General features: G+C 39.1%; 1 protein-coding gene across 3 annotated transcripts in view; it reads right to left on the reverse strand.

Annotated features, from left to right (window-relative positions):
* WDFY2 (WD repeat and FYVE domain containing 2) overlaps window positions 1-23,804 on the reverse strand; it is a 60,766-nt gene that overhangs the window by 15,787 nt on the left and 21,175 nt on the right. For 2 of the 3 annotated variants that reach the window (XM_063392033.1, XM_063392034.1), the window contains exons 2-4: window positions 13,418-13,485; window positions 8,303-8,376; window positions 1,401-1,455 (exon numbers count right to left, since the gene is read on the reverse strand). In XM_063392033.1, the coding sequence (XP_063248103.1) occupies window positions 1,401-1,455; window positions 8,303-8,376; window positions 13,418-13,485 (197 nt within the window). The remainder of the gene's footprint in view (window positions 1-1,400; window positions 1,456-8,302; window positions 8,377-13,417; window positions 13,486-23,804) is intronic. The other variant, XM_063392035.1, reaches the window with a different exon arrangement.

Here is a 23,804-nt window from a genome sequence, read left to right on the forward strand (position 1 = left end):
GACATCTTCCTATCCAAAGGCCTCCTCTGGTGTTTGTGACACATCTGGCACACTGCAGAAAGCCGCAAGAGCAGCTTTCATTTTCCTTCTTTTCTTTCCTTTTCTTTTTTAATTTTATGAGTTTTTCTCCAAACGTTCAGTGGGCTGTCACAGCTAACTGGCTTTTCTGAAATACTGCCAAGAAATCCATTCCCCTCTTCCAAAATTTTCAGCATTTTCCCTGAAGAACTCATCAAGAGAGTTGTTCTCATGCATATGTTGTTCTGCATATACAGAAGAAAAGACCTCAGCTCACCCTCTTTAGTGCCACAACATTTAAATATGAAACTTAGCTGCATTAAACTTTGGTGACTGCAAAGCAATCACAAATTTGGATACTTAACACCTGTACAGTCAGACTGCAGCAATCTTATTTAAGATTCACACATATATATATATATTATCATCATTGTATATTTTTCTTCAGTTTTTACCAGCCAAGAAAAAATGCAGGCATTCTAACCTAATTTTGCAACACACCAGACATTCATGAAACACTCACATGGTACTCATGCTCTGCAAAAATCAAGATTCTCTTCATACCTTAAAGTTCAGATGTTACAAAGTGATCCCCAGAGCCTCCATTTAGAGATTTAAATTACCTTCTCAATCTTTCAAGGTATAAAACTTAAAATATATGAGTAAGAACATATTTTAAAATGTATGTGAGAAATGTCAAGCTAACACGTCAGAGGCTTCTATACAGAAACATAATACTTAGTATATAATATCATACCACCTCAAAGTCTAACAGCAAAAAAACATGTAAGAATAAATTGTCATATTATTTGTTACTTTTATAAGAATACCTGTCCAAAACAGTGTTCTTTAGAGGTTTGAAAAAGATAAATAGCTAGGTTTCTGAAAACATCACACTAGTGAACACCAGACTCGAATTAGAAAAGGTATGGACTGGCTTTTCTTGACCTTTTACTAGGAGAAGTATTCACTGATAATCATGTGGTTATTTGAACTGACAGTTACTGAAATATAACCAGACTAACCCCAGAAGCTTCAGCCTTAAAAGATGGGTTAGTTTCCTAAGTTATTTCAGTAGATACACTGGATTACTGAAGATTGAAAATTAAAACTCTTATTCCCCAAACATGGACGGTTTGCTGTCTACTGTGATATTCCAAAGGAATATTTAAAAGGAAAAACAAAACATGAAACTCTTTTAAAAATCCTGTAATCTCAGAACAAAGCACATTATCTATTGATCTATTGATAAATCCAGCATTTACATTAGTTAAAAAAAAATCTGTCATTGTAAAGGAAACTTTTCCATTCATACTCCTTAAGAAAACATTAACAAAAATTAATGACAATACAAACTAATTAACATGGATTGTGGTTCTTACCCTGGTAACTTTTCACTAGTGTCATCTTGTTGTAATCTTCTGATAGAATGAATTCCTGACAGAGAGAAATAAAAAACAAAAGAAACAGGGCTTAGAGATGTGAAATGTTTGAGACTGTTTACATTTGAATACTTCATCTAGGTATGATCTCCCTTCTTCAAAATCACAGCCCTACCTACACTTTTAATAAATTTGAGTACCTAAAAATCTAAATTATTTCACTTTTTAAAGCTGCCTAAGACAATATTGTGAGGGTTCTGAATGAAATGGAAAAAAGAGGAACCATTAAAAAAGAAGTCAAAAACGCTGACAGAAATGACTGGCCGTGAGCTGAGGTGCCACAAAATAAGAAACCTGAGAGCTGGCAAACACTGGCTGCTCAGGACTGCCTGGGCAGAAATCTACATGTGTGCACAGCTATGTGTGCCCACATGAACATTTGTGTATACACACGTATACACTAACTACACCCCAACCTGAACACTCAGGAAACACAACATAAATATGTAAGAGATCCTCCAAATTGCTCAGTTCAGATTAGGTACCAACAATATGTGATGGGAAGGGAATGCATTTCAGGTTTCTGTTAAAAAACCTCTCAGTGCTTCAGACAAACAGAAACCCAAACTTTCCTGTGTCCAGGCAAGAGCACACCCATAAGGACAGGCTCCGTTGTCTTGGTGCTGCTGCTTAATTTCCAATATGGCTTTTGCATGGGGAAATGTTGAGCATGGCAGCTAAGAAACTGCATGGCAGCCTTGGCCCCTGGGAAAGTCCCTGCTGACCACCCGGGTGTTCCTGCAGATTGTTTTGAGGAGAAGAGTTACTCAAAGCTGGGGAAACAGAATGGCCACAACCAAACTCTTGCAACATCTCTCTGGAGGAAACACCCAAGCAAAGGGTAAGCTTTGTGGCAGCACCACGTGAATTAGCTTTCAGAGAGCTGTCAGGTATGTGATGTGATATGTCAGTATGTGATGTATGTACATCACATACTCAGAGAAACACCAAGTAAAAAATGAAGGTATGTAAAACCACATTAGTTTGGTAATTTATAGCAAACTACACAGAAATTCCCTGTGCTAATCTGCCTAGAGGACAGAAGAAGTAAAACCTAACTCATTTAACCTGAAAGAGGATGGAAAACTAAAACAAACATTACAAACACAAGATAAGTAAATTTGATAAACATATGGTTGTGAAATATTCTTGTGCACATGCCAAAAGCACTGGAGAAAACTGGACTTCAGAAGCCTACGAACTATGTTTAAGGCAAACCAAACATTTAGTGCAATGGAGCTAAAGACATTCTAACTGCCAACAAGCCACTATTTCCCCCAGTTTCCAGACCACAAATTAAAAAGAAGTCATTCTGCATTTTCTGTTGGGTCACTGCAAGTAATCTGCCTGGCCTTCAGCACCAGAATTACTCAAACACATCACATCTACTGCTTGGCACCAAGGTGGAGAGGTTACAGTATTCATCTCTGGAACATCTACAGCTCCCAGCTTCCAGAAAAACAACTGTGATCTGAGAGTGATTTGAGGCAGCTATGTATTCTGCTCTATGTTTCTGTTCATAGATTTGTTATAAATATGTTCTCTTAAATTGCTCTACTTCACGTTCCTTTCCTTAATCCGCTCCAGCTCCCAGTAGGTTTCCCCAGCAGCTGAGGACTGCAGTGGGGAGTGTTATTTAAACAGCAGTAACAAATTAAGTCAGCTGGATTTCTATACCAGGGTCACCTTAGCTCTATAAACCACAGAAAGTTTGAAATCTGCTATACATTTCCAGCTACTGACAGGGGAACTTGTTTTTGTTAATCACAGACGAAGAACAATATATCACCACCTGAAATGCTTCACTACGAAGCCTACTTGAAGCAGGACCCTTTGCTGAAATGCTAACTTTCTGCTATTGTTACCTAAAGAGAAATTGCTCTAATTGCTGCAACACGTGATGGGAAGATGTGTCTGCCTTTCCCACAGATTTGGCTGTCCTTATCTCTGACTGCAGTGGCACACAGGTGCTGGTGACTTCAGGTGGGATGTAGAGAGTGGACTGCATTCTCACTTTTATTTGCACTTTTTCTTAACAAATTTGATGTGGCCATTCTGTTTTGTGATCCAAAGAACTCTACAGTTTCAGTGGAAGACTGAAAAGGCTTTTGAATACCCATTATAATACAATAAATCAAACGGGCGGTTTGTAACGTATATCCAAGTATGATTACCACTGTATTCTTTAACATAAACCACAGCTATGTACTACCAATACACTGCTCCATCCAAAATAAAAACAAATACAGTGCAAGGTAAACACAGTTTCAGTTAACCTAAATACTGGATATATTTATTTTTCCTGAAGACTTTTTGCATATCATTTTCTTCTTTGGAGGCATATGATAATTTGATGCATCTTCTAATCTTTCTGGAGATCTCCTTGCTCCCCTTCACACTCTCTCGTTCAATTATAAGTTCTACTGCATTTATTGCCCTCTCCCTCTTCAGGCCAAATGCATTAGTTGCGTCACTAGACAGGTATTTTAGCACCTTGCTCAAGAAATTCATGCCCTATTGCACATACAATGTGTCATCTGCACTACAAAAACACCAACTACATCTCTTTAATGTTGTACCAGCAGAAGCTGGATTTTTATCCTGGCCTACGTAGATGTTTTGCTCCTCTCAGAGATGCTGACGCTCAGTTCTCATTAGGCAGCTTCTGGCTCTTCTTAATGAGCTGGAAAAGCTGGGGTCACCTACACAGCTCAGTCAGTGCTTGTTAACAAAACAGAAAAAAGACTTCTGAGTCCTGTGGAAGCCCTTTTGCACAAGAGGGGTTGGGACACATCAGACATTCAGGATGGTAAAACCAAACACCCTCCTTCCAGGCATTAAAAATTACTTTTCTGGCAAGATCACTCTTTATCCTTCAGAGGTGGTCTTGGAGCTACTTTACTACCTTTTTGTCATACTTAAAACATTAATGCTCAGTCTTGCCAGTTTCAGGTAAGCTTATTATTAAACAGCGACTTGGTACCATGAAAGTCTTCACAAAGCACAAAGGAGAATTTTTGAAGAGTGTCAAAATCTAGCTGTCCACTGATGTACAAAGACTCCCAACTATTCCTTTGTGTAGCACACCTCTCTCACACTGAAATACATATACCCACTGCAAACTTCTCTTGAGCAAAAGACTTCTGTAAAACCTTATCCAAAAATAGTATCAGCATCTTGTTTAAATAATTCATTGTCCTTGGCCATGGGGCTGGGTGACATGGTCCAGGAGCTAAGGAAGTCCCATGGCTTCCCAGAGCTTCAGGTATATGCCAACTGAGGTACGGCAAAATGGAGAGCTCTCCTTAAGCAATTGAATCCATTTCTGAGTTAATAATCTTTATAGATTAGTTATGTGTTACCCATGCACAGGCTAGTTCCCACCCCAGGGAATTTACAGGCTGCTCTTTGATAGATGATGCCATTCTGACAACACACTGCGAATCTCCTTATGGGCTTGAAGTTATCCTGTTACCACAAGTGACTGACTGCACTCTCAGGTCTTCCAGAGAACAACAAACCTGCTTCAGAAATGGAAGAGAAAGAAAACTCTTAAATCTGCCATTCAACGCTACATCTATATCTGTTGGGAAAAAAACCCAGACCTCTATACATAGTGACAGCATTTTTACTTTATTTATTACATAATTTCCTTTCATTTCTTGAGGTAAAAAATACTGAACTCCCCACAACAGCAGAGGGAAAGGCTGTACATCAGCAGATAGAGCCTGACTCAGTCTCAGGTATTCAAAATACTGTTAATGGTCAAACTTGTAGACAGCTGCAAGATCAGATGAGGTGGAACATGAATTTATCTTAGTAAGTACCATCCCCAAGGAGGAATTCTGAAGGGGTTATTCTGGTGCCCTGTTGTCATTGTGGCTCTGCTCAAACCATGTAATAGTTTCATATAGACTTGGGCATGGTCAGCAAAAAAAGATAAATTTAATTCATCATAAGCTACCTAAAAACTAAACCCCTCATTTCAATCTCCCCAGAAATGAATAGAGAAATTCATGCCATTTCATAACAGTTTCTAGAAAAAGTAACATGAGTGCATCCAAAGACAATCCATCTCTCCTTTACTGGATGCAGAACCTAATGTTTAACTTTATCTAGGAAATGAGTTTTCATATGGATGTAATGAGGTGAGAAGTCTCGTCTCAGCAGTGGTCTCATGTTTATTGCAAGTGGAAGATCCTTCTTCTGTTTTTTGTGGTATCTTAAGAGCCTTGCAGCCATTAGAATATGGTTTTCTCCACTTCCAAGCAAGGAATTTATGTCCAGGATAAAGTCTTTTGGCTTCCAAAAAGGGATTTCAAGCAGTGCCTAAGATGTCATTTCTTCTCAAAAAAAAGTTTTGCAAAGTGGAAAAAAAGCAGATCGCAGAAAGTTTGGGTTTTTTACATTAGGTGCCACCACACTTCAAGCAAAATGCTAGACAATCTTTACTCAATATAATGGTGTGCTGTGCTGCACAAATGTTTGTGCAGCCCTCACGCTGAGAAGTGACAAAAGGTTAAAAACAATCTCTTCCTCTCTGTAGAAGCAAAAGTTGCTGCCTTGTTTCACAAAAGAGGTGGCTACACAAGCTCACCTCAGGTGGCTTTGCTGGAACCTCCTTCTGTGCCAACAGTGTTGCTGCCTGTCCTTCTCAAAATGCAGCATATGCATTCCTGAGGTGCCACAAAGCTTACTAAAGTTTCACATAGAATAAAAAAAGGCAGCTCCACTTTCTTATCTCCATTTACACCTGAAAGTACTTCCTTGCACTGTAAAAAAAAAAAAAATCACTTGAGATTATGTGTCACTCTCATGACTATCAGCTCACAGCCCTTACCAGGAATCCTTTCTTTCTACCCAAAGTGCAGAATAATTGTCAGGGTTTATTGGTATGGTTGGATGGCTTTTTGTTTGGGTTTCTTTTTGGCCCTGCACCCAGCAGACACAAGTATGCTGGGCATTATGGAAGTGCTGATGTGGAGCAGCTGACTAATTCCCAAATATTTCAAGCTGCTCAAGCAAACTGCCTGTACTTTCCCTTTGAGGAAATTAAAACAAAGGTACTAAGGTCACCTTGCTGCTGTAAGTTCTGTTATTTTGTGGTCAATGTGCCCTGCTTATGTATTCCTGTGCTAAACTAATCATCATAGCTGGGGACAGGAAAGAAGATTTATCCTTTCCTCCAGAAGGTGGTTGTAACCCATGTTTAAATACCTGGGGATGTTCTCTACGCCCCAGTACTGCTGGGATTTGAAAACAGGGCTCCCCTTGCTCTTCATTCCTACCTCCACCACTTATTGCAGCACATTATCGTTGTGGCTTCTCTTACAAGTCTTAGGTTTGCTACAGATGAAAACACTTCATCCTCTGTACAAATCTGCGGAGTGCATTTTCCCCTACCACGCAAGTGCTTGCAGCTACAGAGGACTAAATCAAGCAACACAGACAAGCACTTCCCCCTTCCTATATACTTGTATCCAGAAGACTGGGAAAAGAAAACCCCAGCTTAGCAATAAATAGACTGTGCCTTAGACGTGGCAATATAAACCTATAAATATCCAAAGTCACGTGTAGGTTTATCACCTGCAGATCTCATTTACCTTTTTTAGCTTCAGAATGGAAAATATTTGACCCCATTTACTCTGAAGCATCTTCTGACTCTTCAAAACAAAATGCCCCCAAGACAAAGGACATATCTCCCATCATGCCAGAGTATTTAAATACTTTATTTACAGTTGCCTTCACATTCCTCAAAGGCCTGGTGAAAACAAAAGTGCCTAGTAGGACTGGCAAATTTCAGCTATTTCAGAGTGGGAAGGAGAGAATTTCAAAGGTGCAGAGAATTCTCTGGAATCTATCCCATCTCCTAGATACAAAAGGAAAAATCTCCCACAGGCATGCAAAAAAATCTCTGCTACTAGGCATTAATAGCTTTACAGGTCAAAATCTTCACATCTTTGATGGAGCTTACAGGCACCAGCTAAAAGGGTCACATCCCCTTTCCCAAACACCACACTGACTTTAGTGCAGACAGCTTCCCTTATGTTGTTCCAGCCTGGAAACACTCATTCAGTTTTAAGGTCCACAAGGCAGAGATAACAGCAAAAAATCTGAAGTGATGGTAAACTGATCTCACACTGGAAGAGGAATCTATTGATGAGGCATAGGTGAAAAATACCTCTGACCCATGATCCTTCCACTCTTCCAAAGTGATACAGCTTTTTATTCATCATCCCACAAGAAAAATCCAATCAATAAGGTCAACTGCTACCCTCTATTATAGATCTAACAGACACGCTCCTCTTTTAATATTCTACTTCCTTTCCACACACCTCTATCTGAGATGTCAATGAACCAAATCTCTCAGCAACCTCCCTGCCAATTAGAAGCAACTCCTCTGAAGGGAGAGGAAAACGAAATGTGAACTCTGAAGTTTGGAAAAGCAGATAGACATGGAGCAGAAATCCACCTTCCACCTCTAAGAGGATGATTTTTTCCTCCTCTTAATTGCTGCTTTCAGAAAACTTTGGTATCATGTAATTGGCAGGTCACTTAAATTTAATAAAACAACAGCTGTTTTTCTGTGTTATTTTTTAAGAGATATGCAAATTAAGACAGTCTGCTGAGTTGCCTAACAAATACTGTAAGCCCCACTCAATCTCTTTGGGGCAGCTGGAATAAAGTTCTTAATAATCTAAATTTTCTGCACTACAGATTTAGTTCCACTATCATTAAAAATTCTGTCTCCCAAACACTAGCAAAAATATTCTCACCACATCGTCACACACACACTTCTCAAAAAGGAAGCATTTCAACTAGAAATCTTTGGATGTACTTACTGAGATTGTACCATTGTCTAGACCTATGGACAGCCTTCTGGTTTCCGGGTTAAAAGACATGCATGAACATGGAGCTGAAAAAAATGAACATGTTGATGAAATTACCAAAACTGCAATTCTCATTTTCTTGAAGTTCTGGAAAGCCTAAAATTAGCTAACATGCTTTATGATGTTGTGCAGCATTTTGAGCTTACCAATAGACAAGCATTAAAATAAAAGTGTTCATGTAATTCATTCAACCCTATCCTATTAGGACATGGAAAAATAGCTATTTCTTGCTCCAGTTCCTTCATTTTTTTTTACTAGTTATCTGTAAACAAGCCTTTCATATAAGAGCAATGGTGCTGCTTTGATATAAGAGGCACTTGACATTTTAGTATACATCAGAGGTTAATTAGCTGAACAATTTAGTTTTTTACATTTGCCTGAACTGTGCTGACAATAAAACAAAACACTACATTATGTCAGAGGCTTGCATCCTATACCTGCAGTAAGAAAATCCCCCAGTAGGAATCAACATATCAGCTAATATTAAGGACTGAGTTCAACTGTCCCCTACTCCAATTCCATCACAGACAGCACTATGACAGTGTCACATACTGTGGTAAAAACAAAAGTTTGTATCTAAAACTAGTCATTGCTTGATTACATTGATACTACTCTAACCAATACCAGGATTTATCCTGAAATTGCACACAAGATGGTCACAGTATGCTCCCTCAAGGATCTGGCAGGGTTTGTATCAAGGGTAAAACCGAGTTTCCTTGAAAGAATTCAAGAGCTGTGCTTGGTTTAACTGAAAAATAGTGAAGTTAATTTGGAAAGTAGGAATTGCTTTTATTGCTCAACACAGCAGCATGCAGCTGGGAATCCTGCTGTCCCAACAAAAACCTTCAGGAATTATTTTTCAGGAGCAATTGCCAACTGCAGCTAGGACAAGAGTACTTTATAAACCATATTCTTATGATAAATATAGAGTACAGTCAGATGCACTTTTGGTTCTGCTTTTTTTCCCTCTCTTGGTTTCTACTCTCTGTTGTGATTGCTCGCATGTTTGTGCTGCTAACAAGCTTGGAGTCCTCTCTTCTGCAGTACTGTAATCCAGTATCTTCTCAATTTGCACAATGTCTCTCCTAGGACTAAACAGCCCACAATTTAACAAATCTCCCCTGATAGAAGAAGAGTAAATGTTGACTGTTTAATAAACTTGTTCCACCTTCAGTACTGACTCTCTCTTGAAAGGTTTCCTGAAGGAGAAGTAACCATAAACAGAAAGCCCATCAGATCCACATCCAGGCAGGCACCTCAGTTTCTTTCTTTCCTGGAAGGACTGACAATTGAATCAATGAAAAGGCTTCAGTTCACGGAAACTGACAGAAAGGAAACAATTAAATCAGGCCTAGCAGCAGTGACAAAATTGCTCCTTCCTGTACCTCTCCCTTAGAACAGGCAAACTAGAATCATCCCTTCCCAAGGTAGTGCATTACTATTATACTGAGGTTTCTATGCCTGTAGCAGAGTAAGAGTTATAAAAAAAAAAAAATGGACAGAAAACTCTCAAATTCTAAACATAATAAACATCAAATAAGTTTAAAGGCACTTAATGCCAGAACAGGTATATTACACAGCAGCTTTTAAATACTGGACACAGTGCATACATTGAAAGAGTTACCAGTATCTCTGAAGGCAATGAGCAGCTCACAGAGAAGTCATCTCAGGTAAACTAATTACTTGAAGTAATGCTTTTCCCAAACGCTTCAGAAGCAAATGGTGCAAGCAATTGCTTGACATGAGCTGATTACAAAAGAAGTAACTTCTGAATTCCAGACCTGTGTGTATACAGTCATAGCAGTGTAAAGATACTTATTTTGCTATATTCATCTTCCCAAGGGAACTCTTGAGTAACATCATAGAAAAATCATTATGTCAGCACTAAAAATATGTCCATACCATCAACATTGATGTAGTCAGTTGTGCCACTTCTAACAAGACTGCAGCAGTTTGCTCTGGTAAAATTAAAACAATATTCAGGTACTTAAGCACTTAGGCAAAGTGGGAAGAAAAAAAAAAAAGAAAAAAATAAAACAAAACCCTGAAACCTTAAGCTTCTGAGACATTTAAGACCCTTTAAAAACATATCCAGGAAAAATAACAGCACTCTGGAGACTCTCTACTTCAGAACCTAGCTATGATTTGGATTTCAGACTGGAAAAAGATTGAGCTGAACTATGGAGGACAAGCAGGATATTCCTGATCCAGAAGTCGGCTGCAATCTTTGTTTTAAATACAGGGCAAATACACACTGATTTTTGCCTTTTGAAAATGAAATATGGAGGAAAATCCCAAATACATATTTCATGCTCTCAGAAGTGTGTCACCTTTATTAGAGGCTGACAGAATCAGAGGAGAAATACAGACTTTGTCTCTGCAGTTTCTGGAACTGCCCTCTGAAGTGCCTAAACATGACACCGTTTAAGACCAAAGGAGCGTGTTTTGCATTGCACTTTTTTTACCCTCCTGTTCAAAGCAAAGTGTTAGTTATGAAAACCATCATAAGACAAGCAGTGTATTATCTGCCTCAAAGACTGGATACTACATTGTTCCCCAGTACAATAAATCCTTTACTCTGTTCCACATCTGTAGTAGGGTTTTTTTTTGGTTGTCTTTGGGTCTTTTGTGTGTTTTAGTTTTGTTGGGGTTTTTTTTATTGGAAAAGTTTACTTGACTCTTGACTACAATTTCTTTACCTTTCATAAATTTGTGTCTAAGTTGTTTTTTTAATCCTATGCCCAAAGTGACAAATCTAACCATGGTTACACATGTAATCAAAAGACCACATCTAATGAGGGTTACATGTTCACAGAGGTCTGTTGTTAATCGGCTGTTGAGACAACGCTGGTGTGAAGGCATTGGATTAGCAAGGTTTCAGTTAGAGCTCTTTTCTCTCTCATGGGCTAGAGATAATGATTAAAAATATAGCCACTGTGTTGTCTAGAATTTTTTGACCATAGAATCACCCACAGGCTGGACATAAAACCTTCCCAATAAGGAGAAAATCCTACCCCTAAACTCAGAAGGGATCTATAATCTTGACCTTTTTTTACCCTGAGGTATTTAATATTTTTCACATTCAGAATGCATTGATGACCCTGTTTGAGTGCAGGGCTTGACTACAGCACATCATTGAGTCAACCCAACTCCTCATCATTCTCATTTCCCAGAGGACCTAGTCTGCAGACTCAGTTATTAAGGCTACCTGATACCAAATATAAAATAGATTGGGTCACACATCACCACAGTCAGTCACAATTCATGTTAATGGGGTATCTATAGGTAGGACTGCCACTTGCAGCTTGCTAAGCAGCACAAAGACACCTCTGTGCCTACTATATTTTTACACAGATAAACTCTCAGCAGTCATTGTTCTTTAAACAACAAAACCCAGTATGATCCTAAAGCAGAGCACCATGAAAAAGGTGATCAACACAGAAACAGACAAAATCATTAAGTCCAGTTAAGTGCAGTCTTGTGCAGATTGTGACTCAGAGCCCTTTCTATGATTTCCAAGCTTAAAGGTATAGCTGATTATAATTGCTTCAGTTGTTAATTATACCTAATTCTTGAAATTGTTGAATAACACAATACAATATCAGTATCTCATGCCTCAAAAGCTCACCAGCCTTTGAAGTGAAGGAGCACTGTCAAGTGTTCAAATCTATGAAGGAGCTTTGAAATAGTCCCCTTTCAGTGGAACTGGATCTACTCCATCATTTCCACTGAAGCTGTTATTACTGGCAATAACACAGCTTTGCTAAAACCAGAGAAGAACTTAATGAGATTCAAAAATACAAATGTATGCAAAAATACCACATGGAAGAAGAGAAGTATCGATGCCAAATAGCTAGAAAGGCCATTTTATAACAGTTTGACTGGGGAAAGCAAACCTCTTAGAGGACAGACAGGTCAAGGGAACTCAGGCCACTGCTAGTGATCATGACAGAGCTCCACAGACTGCCACGTCATTAACTAGTTCCCAATACCTTCTTGGGCAAAATCTTGAGCAGAAAGTACCTTTGAAGACTGACACGTTCTTATGAGCTAGTTCATCACCAAAGGAAGATGAGGGGTCCTCCTTTCTACCAAATTGTTTTCTTAAAGCAGGCAAACACCATCGCTGCCCTAGAGTCCCAAACTGATGTTTTTGTACTAAAACTTACACCTACTAAATATTTTAGTTATCATGGAGACAGATGTCTCTTCCAAATCTACCTATCTTGGCTTAAAATAATCCTTTCTCCAGACAGGATGAATACCTCCATGAGACCTGATATGTGCTTCCCAGTCTGGATTTAAGGTCAGCTTTACAAGCTTTCCAAAGACAGGCTAACCCAGCACATCTGATTGAAGCTGACTGAAGAGCATTAGCATATGCCTGCCTCCGATGACCTACAAAATATTCCTGAACACAGGGGTTACAGCAAACAGAGTGGGCTATCATTTCTTCAACTTTCTCCTGGAAAAAGGGACATTGATCTGCAGTTTCTCAAAGCATGAACACTCTCTTTGGGAGATGAGACATAATGGAGGGATCCATCACGGAAATTTGGTTTTCCACATTTAATTGCAGAGGTAAAATGATTCTGCTTCTAAACTGGAAGAGCTGCCTTCCCTGTCTAGTATCCTCTCTATCATATTAGCTGCCATGGAATATTAAGTTCTCACCAAATAAAACCATTTACCATTGCACTCTAATGGACTGAGCACACACAGTAGGAAGGGCAGAGTGATTTATACTGGAGCCTTACAAAGCTTTATGGACTCCATTAGGGGCAGAATGCAAGACTACATTTTGAGTTCCCACATTTTAAAACCTATGTTTGCATTAAATGTTCATCCCTTGCTAACATGTCTGCATCCTTTTACTGCTCTAATCTCCGATGCCTCTCAGAAGCATTAGCATATAACTTTGTAAAGCTACACTGGTACCAAGAGGATTGTTCAAGAATAACATTTGATACAGAGACATAAGCTTGCAAATGGTCATAAGCATGAGGCTTCATCAAAACCACTTTGCAAATCCACAGTAGATATTCAGTAGTATCTCCTTATACTTACATGGCATTGCATGGTATATGCTGGGCCAGTACTGCCCACTGTCTCTCTTCAGCCAGACACGAACTGTTCTGTAAAAGAAAAGACACAACATGTGAGGAAAAATTTAAAAAAATAATCATGACTGAATGAAAGCAGAGTGGTCATGATGAATGTACAAGATGTTCTTCAAAAGTAAATTATTTAACTGAGAGGAAAAGTAAACCTGTGAACTCCTACACCAGCCTGACACATCAGCCTCAGATTAACGCCTGTAAGGTGATGAGGGTAGACCACTCCTTGGTTCCATGTAGTATTCAACATCTTGGCTGAACATATCTGAACAGCAATTGGAAACTGCCATGGCTTTTCGTTCTTTGCCTTTACAAAGACTTGAACATGACTGTTCATTCAACACTTCATGTGAGAATTTGGGACACCACAGGTAGCCCAGTACAGCATTCCTGTATCAGCGCTTCCAGTCTCTGCAGAAATCTTTCTTTCTCTCAGGGTAGGCCTTGGCCCATCTGTTGCCTGTTGTTTCATTGTTCTGCTTCAGGAAAACGTCTACAAAAAAGGAGGTTCTGAAATTTCCAGGTGCTTATTACTAAGATTACGTCCATTTGTGCCAAAAATGACTTCTTCAGCTTCAGGACTTTTCCCTTTCCTCCGTGCAGGCAGAGTGCTCTCAGAAGAAGCCACTGAGCACAAAGAAGACAAACTCTTATCCTCTGAAGAGGATGACCAATGTGACAAGCAGCCAGGCAGGTTTCCTCTGCTTCAACAGTTTGGACTTATTGTCTTTGAACAGGAGCCCTTAGAACCACACAGTGCTCCCTACAAACATATCAGTAGTTTCCCCTCTACTAGAAGATCTTCCAAATGTATCTCAGAATTACTTTTGCTTTCTCATAATCATATTATACTCTCAGATCCCTGTTACTCAATCCATGCCCTTCAGACATTTAAGACATTTGTTGCTTGTTTCCATAGCAGACGATCTGGACTGATGCACCACCTGGGTCATTAAATATTATTTCAGCCCTCATTGTCATTTGCTTGTTTGGTCCAGTCTCTGAAGACTCCTTGTAATTGAAGCTCTCTCTTAACTTCAGTTCACCAGTTAATTTCACAAAAACATGTCTACTAACAGGATCAACAGTTAAAGCAGCATTAACCTCTTGCTTGTTCCTACACAGCCCATTGTCACCTCACTTACAGCCACCTGTTAACTTCCCTTACTGTTCCTCTAATCCTTATATCTAATGTTAACTAGGAAACTCTCCATATAATACTGTGTTCATGCTTTATTGACTTACACTGAATGTATTAACCTTCTCTAGAAAACATAGTTATCCAAGACAGTCTCATGTTAGCATAGCACAAAAGATTTTGACCCATCACCCACTTCTATTTAGTCTTTTCTATCAAAAATACTACGCAACAGCAAAAGCAGAAGGGATCTAAAGAACTATTGCTTCTATAACTTGCACTTGATACTATTAAGGAAAAAGAAACAAGCAAGAATGGCTCTTTCCAGTACATGGAACAATGGAAATACAGCTTATGGAAAAGACAACATGATCATTTCTACTGTTACCTCATTTTATTCAAAAAGAAGATTGCAGCCCTCTTTAGTCAGCACAAGTTCAGAGCAAGAACATAAGAAATACAAGAAATATAGGAAATAAATCATAACAGAATATAAATTAATCTAAGGCATTACATACACAAATACAGTCTGAACTGAGATGCCATGCATAGTGAAGCAATTCAAGAACTAGTAATCTATTCTTCAAACTTCAAACTAAAGACTGCACCACGATGTCTTCCTGTATTGCAAATGTCCAGAATCAGATTTCTGCTCATCTTATCCTGCATTCAAACTCCTTTTGCAGCAAATAATTCTGAGGCCTTGTATATTTAGGCACTACACAAGCTGCATCATTGTAGAAATATCTCAAGCACACACTTTGACAGGGTACATTTCTCCAAAAACTAACACTTCATTGGGTTAACAAGTCCCAAGGTTAGAAAGCTCTCACAAATTACTCAAAACATGTAACATTCATAGAATTATCTCCTAAGTATAACGGCCTTTCTGTGTTGAACACAGCAATAGCTCTGAAGCAAAGCTGCCAAAACTTTTTATAAGGCACAATTCAGCAGCCAATACCAACACTGACGTATCTTTGATCTTGTCTGTCTGTGAGAGGGACAGACAAATCCTTCTGTCATTCCTCCTCGTAGCTGACCACAGCTGTTGACCAGAAGCTCTGGAAGCACATCAACCACTCTGTTTCCCAAACAGATGAGCTCTTACAAATGTGTTTGTCCTTGACAAGTGAGGTTATTGTGGCAAAGAATGAGTGTGCACAAAAAAATAATGGGATGAATCACAGGGAACTGAAATAACTGAATTTGAAACTACCCTGAGGAAATGCACCTGTGAGAGACCTGTCTTTCTTGACCATCCCAATACATGTATTCAAGTGCTATCAGTTGCAAAATCCCCAGGCCTCAACAATATTGCCTTTCCTCTCCACTCTGAGGCTCCAGCAAATAATAAATCCAATATATCTTACAAATAATTCAGCTTGCAAAGAAAGGACTGTGTAGAAGAACAGATCTTTCAAAAACTGCAGGAAGTAAAAATGAATTTACATCAATTTTAAGACTTCTAGATGAATGATAGTAAGGCAAAACATATTTTCTACTCAAGCTTAAAACAAACAAAGAAACTGCTGGAGGTTGTGTTAAGAATGAAACTACTTCTGCTAATATAGGCCTCTTCTATAGGTACACAGTACACACATTTCTTAGTGTAGTTCAAATATATTTTCATTCAAGGACTAAATCATGTGACTAAATGGAAACCAAATGAGAACAAAGCAGTCTAAGAATAAAAATACTACGAAAAGATGTTATCTAACTGTAAGGTGTGTGAAAAGGAACATAATGAACAAGTCAGTTTATGTAACTCTTTAAAGAAATAAGTATCTCCCCAGTAAATTATTTGAAATAAAAGATCTTGTACACAATTTATTTTAAAATTAAGGATGATTACTATGCATGTCTTTAAAGCAAACATTTAAATTTATATTAAGCATTATAATGGAATTCCTATATCTATGTATAAGCATGAAAACTACTCCTTAGATCAGGAAATGACGATTCAGAATTTTCTCCTCTTAAGATCATTGAAACAGATAAAACATTTTACTGAAAGAAGGAAAACAGACCTCAGTTCAGCAACCTTTTCCAGGTAACTTTTTCTCAAAGTAGATTTGGGCTAAAGAACAAACCATCCCAACTACTCAGTTTAGGAGAAGCCAAATGTTCTTGGAAGAGCACATCCTTTTTCAGCTGAAGTTCCACACATTTCTGTATACTTCTTCACAGAATACTACCCACTAGATGCGAAACCCAGAGCTTTTGGAGCTTCTAAAGAACACAAAGAAAAAAAACTCAAGCATGAATGAAAATAAGCTTTTTTTATGGATATCCAGCACGAAGAGTACTTGCTGCTTGCATGGTTACTGGACTTAAACAGCACCCACCCAGGTCAGAATTCATTCTTCAGCTGCTCTAGAGTGATTCAGTCAGCATCACCATGGAAATGAGTTGTCCCTTCATGTTGTTGCCAGCGAATTGACTTGGATAGATTTTTAGAAGCTGTCAAATCGATGGATATTCTTTTAGTCTTTTCATAACAGAGATGATTTATTTTTAAATGAGACAGGCTATACAGAAATAATTCTGCCATACAAAAGACAGGCTAAGCCTTCACATATTAAGGGGACGTGAAAATTTACTATTTTAAAAGAAAAATTGCTTCTTTCTGTTATGATGAAGAGAATGTGCCTCAAGTCCAGGTGGCTGTGGATGTACCAGCAGGTCTCACACACACTGCCAGGCTGTGCAGGTGTGCGGGAGGTGGGTTTCACCTGAACACCTACTACTCATGGAGGTGCCCATGTCACCAGCAGCACGTCCACCTCAGCATGGCAGCTCTGTGCATCACCATCTACAGAAACATATTCAGTCACTGGTATCTCACTTCTGATAAAAATAATTTGTTCATCCAAACCCAACTTTGTGCATCTAGGCTGCAGTGTGCCTCGTGAAAATCTGCACAATGCTGCCACGTTGGATGTGAGATTCTCTACTCCATCCTTACTGTGGCCTGCGCAATCACCTCACTGCTAGAAAACTCAGTGCTGCTTGGAGTGCTGGAGTTGAGTGTTTGTGAGTGACTCATAGCAGGGCTCCAGTCTTTCCTCCTTTGTGCCTTGCATGAAATTAAAGCAAAAGACAAACACTGGTGTTGCATACAGCACACACTGATGTGTCAAAGCACCAGCCCAAGATGTTTGTATGCTGGGATACTGGGAAATCTGTGGTAGGGAGAGCCATAACCTCAAGAAACGAGATCCCTATACCACTCCACTTCTCCAGAATATCCATAAACCCACCAGTTCTAGTTTTACAGTTTGAGTGAGGAAATATAATACATCTGCTCTCCATAAGAGATCCTGCTTCTCCTATTCATTTTTTGTCTTTTTTTTCCTTTCTCACTCCCGTCTTTTAAAAATTTTCTCTTTACTGAGATGTAGTTTTGTAACATTATTACTTTCACGCCCCAGACATACACCAGAGTATAACAGAGCAGAGGTAACCCTCAACACATACAATTTACTACATTATTTCATAGGTATTCTTGAGCTTCAGGAAATTGTTTTAAATGGCATTTTAATGCATTCCGTTGTTTGTACCTTGGACTATATACTGTGGGATTATTTTATCTCTTGTCTTGGTGAGTGACCAAAATCAGTAAGGATCAAATGAAATGTGAAATTATATTTAAGTTTTTATTTTATTATTTTATAGTTTTATTCTTATTTGTAGTGAGGACACAAATTACAGAGGTATAGAAACTTTCACCTGTCACTTTCTAAAGTCACCAGGTTTGTTCAGATATCCTTTGCACATTATAGCTCCTTGGGAAAAGGGGATATGTCAAATTTTATTTTTATGTCAATGTTTATTTTCAACCATGTCAGTGCAAATGACATAGTTAAAAATAAACATTTACTACTGTCCACTGTTCTAACTACAGAACTGATTTAACACAGCTTCAGAACAGTTTTGAAAAAGGAAAAGGAATACACTAAACTATTCTGGAAAGTCCTTTGAAACACTCCTCCGTCTATTGACTTGTCCTTCATCGACATAAGAAACAAAAAGATATTAGGATAATATTATATAAGCATTAGTGCAATCTGTGAGATTTCAGGCATACCTAATGGAGTCTTAGCGCATATTCTTACCAACAATACACTGAAGACTTCTTTAGTGTTGAAAAGAAACTTTACCTGTTCCTAAATATCCAATAACAGACAATTCAGAAGTATTCAAAAGACGTGTTTCTTTAGAAACTAAATATCTGCATGTGTGACATCAAAAGCTCTACCTGATGTCATTAAACAAACATGACAATAGGAGTCTTTGAAATCCAAGTACATCACTGATGGTTTCATTGCCCTTAGCAGCGACACACTGTCATTAGAAGCAGGATAAGGAAAATTATTTAACAACTGCATTAAAGAGAATTATACAGTACCACAAATCCCCCAACATCTCCAGAGACTTTTGCAGGCAAGAGATAGGAAGAGATTCTGACTTCCATTGCTTAGTGACATGGAACCCTACTGTGAATAAAGGATCTTTCATGCTTAATATAAAGCACTTTCATGCTTAGTGGCAGCTCATGAACCACTGTACTGGAACCAGTGATGAGGAGTTTCATCTCTCCAACAAATTTTGAAAGAAAGTATATGAAAGCAATAATCAAAACCAGAACTAGTTTCTGGGCCAGCTTGTGTTTCAGGGAAAACAAACAGAAATGTAATAGCAAATGCAAAGCCTCAGGCAACAAGAGGACTTTATCTAACAGTCCTTATTCTATGTCCTCCTGAATGAAAAGCAAAAGAAAATCAAGACAAAACCCCAGTACTCCCACATCACCTCCACTAAACCGAAAACCAAGGCCCAGGGAAGTACATGACTGTCTCTCACTCAGACTCACCCATACTAATTCCTACAAAGCCTATCACACAACTGTGATGGAGTGTTCTGCACACACCCTGAAATGCTGGGGCACATTCCAGGTGCTACCTTGTTTTCCCTGGTTTTGATGAACAAATATGTGATTTAAGCTGAACTAGTCAAAGATTAACCCACTTCACTTTTTCTGAGACTGAGACTGTGTACAGCTATACAGCCACAGTATAAGAGGGATATAAAGCTATTTAGAGAGCACGCAATGGAGGGCCATAAGGATGGTGAAGGGTCTGGAGGGGAAGCCGTATGAGGAGTGGCTGAGGTCACTTGGTCTGTTCAGCCTGGAGGAGACTGAGTGGGGACCCCACAGCAGTCTACAGATTCCTGTTGAGGGGAAGTGGAAGGGCAGATATTCATCTCTTCTCTCAGGTGGCCAGCAATAGAACCTGACAGAATGACATGAAGCTGAGTGAGGGGAAGTTTAGACTGGATATTGGGAAAAGGTTCTTCACTGGAACAGGTTTCCCAGGGAACTGGTCAAGCACTAAGCCTGCCAAAGTTCAAAAAGCATTTGGACAAAGCTCTCGGGCATGTTATGTGATTCTTGGAGTGTCCTGTGCAGGTCGAGGAGTTGTACTTGATAATCCTTGTGTGTCCCTTCCAAGCCAGGATACCCAATGATTCTATGATCATTGCAGAACTGATCTAGGGTCTTTTATATTACAAAAGGTTCAGTTTCTGAAACAAAGTGCAAGAGTTACAAGTTCAGGAAAAGAGGAAAATGCGTGGGGAAAAGACTAAAGAGTTCTGAAGGATGGACTTTATTTCAGGGCTGTTTTAGCGAGGTTCTCTCTTAGCAGTGATTACATAAAGGCATTTCTAGAAGATGTAATATCCTCATTGTAACCTTGGTCTATAACTCATCATTGGGCTTCCTATAAAATGAAAGTATTTTGAATAATGATAGCACTCACTACTCTGTATTTCTCAAGCCCTGCAACAAAGCCATAGGAGCAGTAAGATCTGACTTCAAGAGGAACCTCGGCCAGCTCCCAACAGCCAGCAACTTTGACATCTTGCTGTTGCACCCAAAATGCTGCTGCCACTGTCAACAATCCAGAAACCCTCATGCACAAAGCTCAGAAGTACCAGAGAAACAGGATCACAGAAAGGGAGGTGAACCCAGCAAGGACTTCACACAGTCCTGGATGTGAACAGCCCAGGAAGCACACCAAAACCCATGTGGAGGCAGGATCTCACAGCAGTAGCTCAGGCACCAGCTGTGAGAAAGGAAGGAGTCTCATGAGCACTTGAACATTCAAGTCAACATCAAGCACTGTCAATCCCACCCAGTGATATAAAAAAAAACATTGCACAAAACAGAGTGCCAAGCAAACAGGCAGATGGACTGAATGGTAAGATTATTTTTCACACAAAGTGTACTAAGCGGTCAAACCATGCTTAATAAGATGTTTCCCCATTTAATTCATGCTGCTGTAACTAAATGCAGATGCACATTGCATACCAGGGAAAATGTCGAAGTTTTGGTACGTTATGTGAAGCTAGAGGATTGCATGGGTTTCTCATGGTGTTATACTCATCAGCTGTACTTAGACCTCAGAGAAAGTGACACCATTTTATTTAACATAATTTTGGTTTACATAGAAGACTTTTTGGGTATTTCCTGGGAAGTGACTAAGAAACAAAGATTCATAGGAGACAATATCAGGAGAAATTAATTTTTATGACTTAAACAAAAAAAAGTGACATGACAGCTTTACTACTCAGCTGTGAAACAGTTTCCACCCATTTTTCAGTTTTCTGGACAATGAGCAATGCAGTTCAGTGATTTTTCCAGTTACCTGAGTACACATGCCTGGGAGCAGTGCAAGTTTTGCTCTTCAGGCGTGGAACAAAAACCACATTCTGACTAGTTTCCACTTCAGAAACTTTGGTCAAGTAGAGACACAAAAAATGAACCATAAGTCACAACCACAGAAAAATACTCTGTTATGGTTACTAGAACAAGTAACCTTGGCTCAGGGAGCCAAGATGCCTCAGGTGTTCAGCAGCTCCACAAAATTCAGTCATAAGAAGCAGTGTAGTGACTGCTTGGGTTACTGAATGACCCCTGAATGGGTCACTGAACGACTGAATGACCCCACATTCCAGCTGTAGGCAAGCTAACTTTTTCTGCAAATGCAGGTAAATGCAGGGCTGGAGTCCCCAGTGAGCATCAACTTACACCTTTGGAAAGAATTCACCAACAAGTGTTTTATTACACTGGGACCTTTTTCAAGCAAAATTTTAAAATTACCTCTCTCATTAAAAACTTCCAGTCTTCCTTACAGATCTCTGGGGTAACAAAATAATCTTCATCACCCTCTTATCCACAGACCTCTTTCACCCATACCCCACCAAATGATTTCCCTTCCAGAACAGATGCAGCTTTGGAGCTGCCTGTACTGATCAATTCCTGTTTGCATTCAGGAAGCATAAACACACAACCTTTTGAAGGTAATTGCATTGGATGATTTAATTATTGCAATCCAATTACTTTCACCTCCTTCTCACATTCAAATGTTTCAGTAATGGAAGTTATTAGAAAGATCCTCATTAGATTAAAATACAGACCTGCTATGCAATAAGTGACTCAGTGGAACCATGCTAAAAATACCCAGTAGATCCAGAATTTGCAAGAAAGAAACTCTCCTACATCCTTCTAAATTGCCCATGTAGCAAAGGTGAAGAACCAAGTCACTGTCCTGCTTCCAGCTGCCTGGTTGGAACATCTGTCCAATAAAATGCAACAGTTTCTCCAAAATGCCTACTGGCTATTAACTTAGGGATATTTTTTAAGTTTTGCATGCTTCACTCTGTATAAGAATGAATGCACTATTCAACTGATAAAAAAGTGGATCTGTGAATGAACATACTCAATTTCAATATACATACCCCCAGTATGGCATTTTCTAACAAATTACAGCCACATAAAGGTTAATTTACAGGAGATATTTACAAAAGATTGATATCTTACAAAAGATTGATATTTGATCCCAAGCACTAAATTAAATCTTATCCTTAGGTCTCAACGTATTTTTCATATAAATGTTTGGTTAACTATCCAGTGTAACATCTAGTAAATTACGCCTTTACTGCAGAGGAAGGAAGCCACATTTCCACATGTATAGGATGATGCCCTGTCTCAGGATTATAATTTCTGGACCTAAGTCATCTGCATCATTCATTGCAAGAGACCAAATTAAATCATTAACTACTTCACTGCTTCTTGCAAGGTATCTGATGTATTAAACAGAGCATAACCATTCATGGAAGATATTTCAGAATCCTGGTGTAAGGAAAATGGGCTCCCAGATGCAAAGATGGAAGACCATGCACAAGCTCTAAAAGGGTTATTTTGTCTTGACAGTGTATTTACCACATTCAGTCAGAAAGCACTCAACATTTCATTCATGTAACAAAGTTGTAAGGGAAATCCTCTGTTTCTTGGATTCTGAGGAAAAGCATCATATCCCAATGCAAATAAACCCTTTTTGAAGCAAGCAGCTATTAAGTCTCAACATCTCCAGATTTCCCATAAAGTCATTACCTCTCAATGTGCACACTTATTTCTGTTACTATATGAACTATCACTTACTTGATTGTTTCTCTGATTTTGTTCTTTGTAGAAAAAAAACCCAAACCAAAGCAACTATGCTGGGTTTTGCTGGAGAGCGCTAATTTTCTTCACAGTAGCTGGCATGGGATTGTGATTTGTTTTGTGCTGAAAACAGTGATGACAATATTGAGATGTTTTCATTAATGCTGAGCAGGGCTTATACTGAGCCAAGGCCTTTTCTGCCTCTTATCCCACCCCATCAGCGAGTGGGCTGGAAGTCAACAAGAAGATGGGAGGGGACACAGCTGGGACAGCTGACCCCAACTTACCAAAGGGTTAATTCCATATTATATGGTCTCATGCTCAGCATATAAAGCTGAGAAAAGAAGAAGGAAGTGGGAGATGTTTGGGGTGATGACCAAGTAATGGTTACGTACGATGGAGGCCTATCTTCCTGGAGGTGGCTGAACACCTCCCTGGTGATGAGAAGTAGTAACTGAATTCCTTGTTTATCTTTGCTTGTGTGCCTGTCTTTTGCTTTGCCTATTAAACTGTCTTTTTCTCTAGCCATGAGTTTTCTCACTTTTACTCTCCCAATTCTCTCCTCCATCCCACCATGGGGGAACTGAGTGAGCAGCTGTCAGGAGCCTAGTTGCTGCCTGAAGCTCAACCACGACAAAAACCCAAACCAAAACCCAATTCCCATACCCATACTGTATAGGTAAACTC

Source organism: Prinia subflava, chromosome 3 (assembly GCF_021018805.1).
Source record: "Prinia subflava isolate CZ2003 ecotype Zambia chromosome 3, Cam_Psub_1.2, whole genome shotgun sequence".
Classification (NCBI taxonomy): domain Eukaryota; kingdom Metazoa; phylum Chordata; class Aves; order Passeriformes; family Cisticolidae; genus Prinia; species Prinia subflava.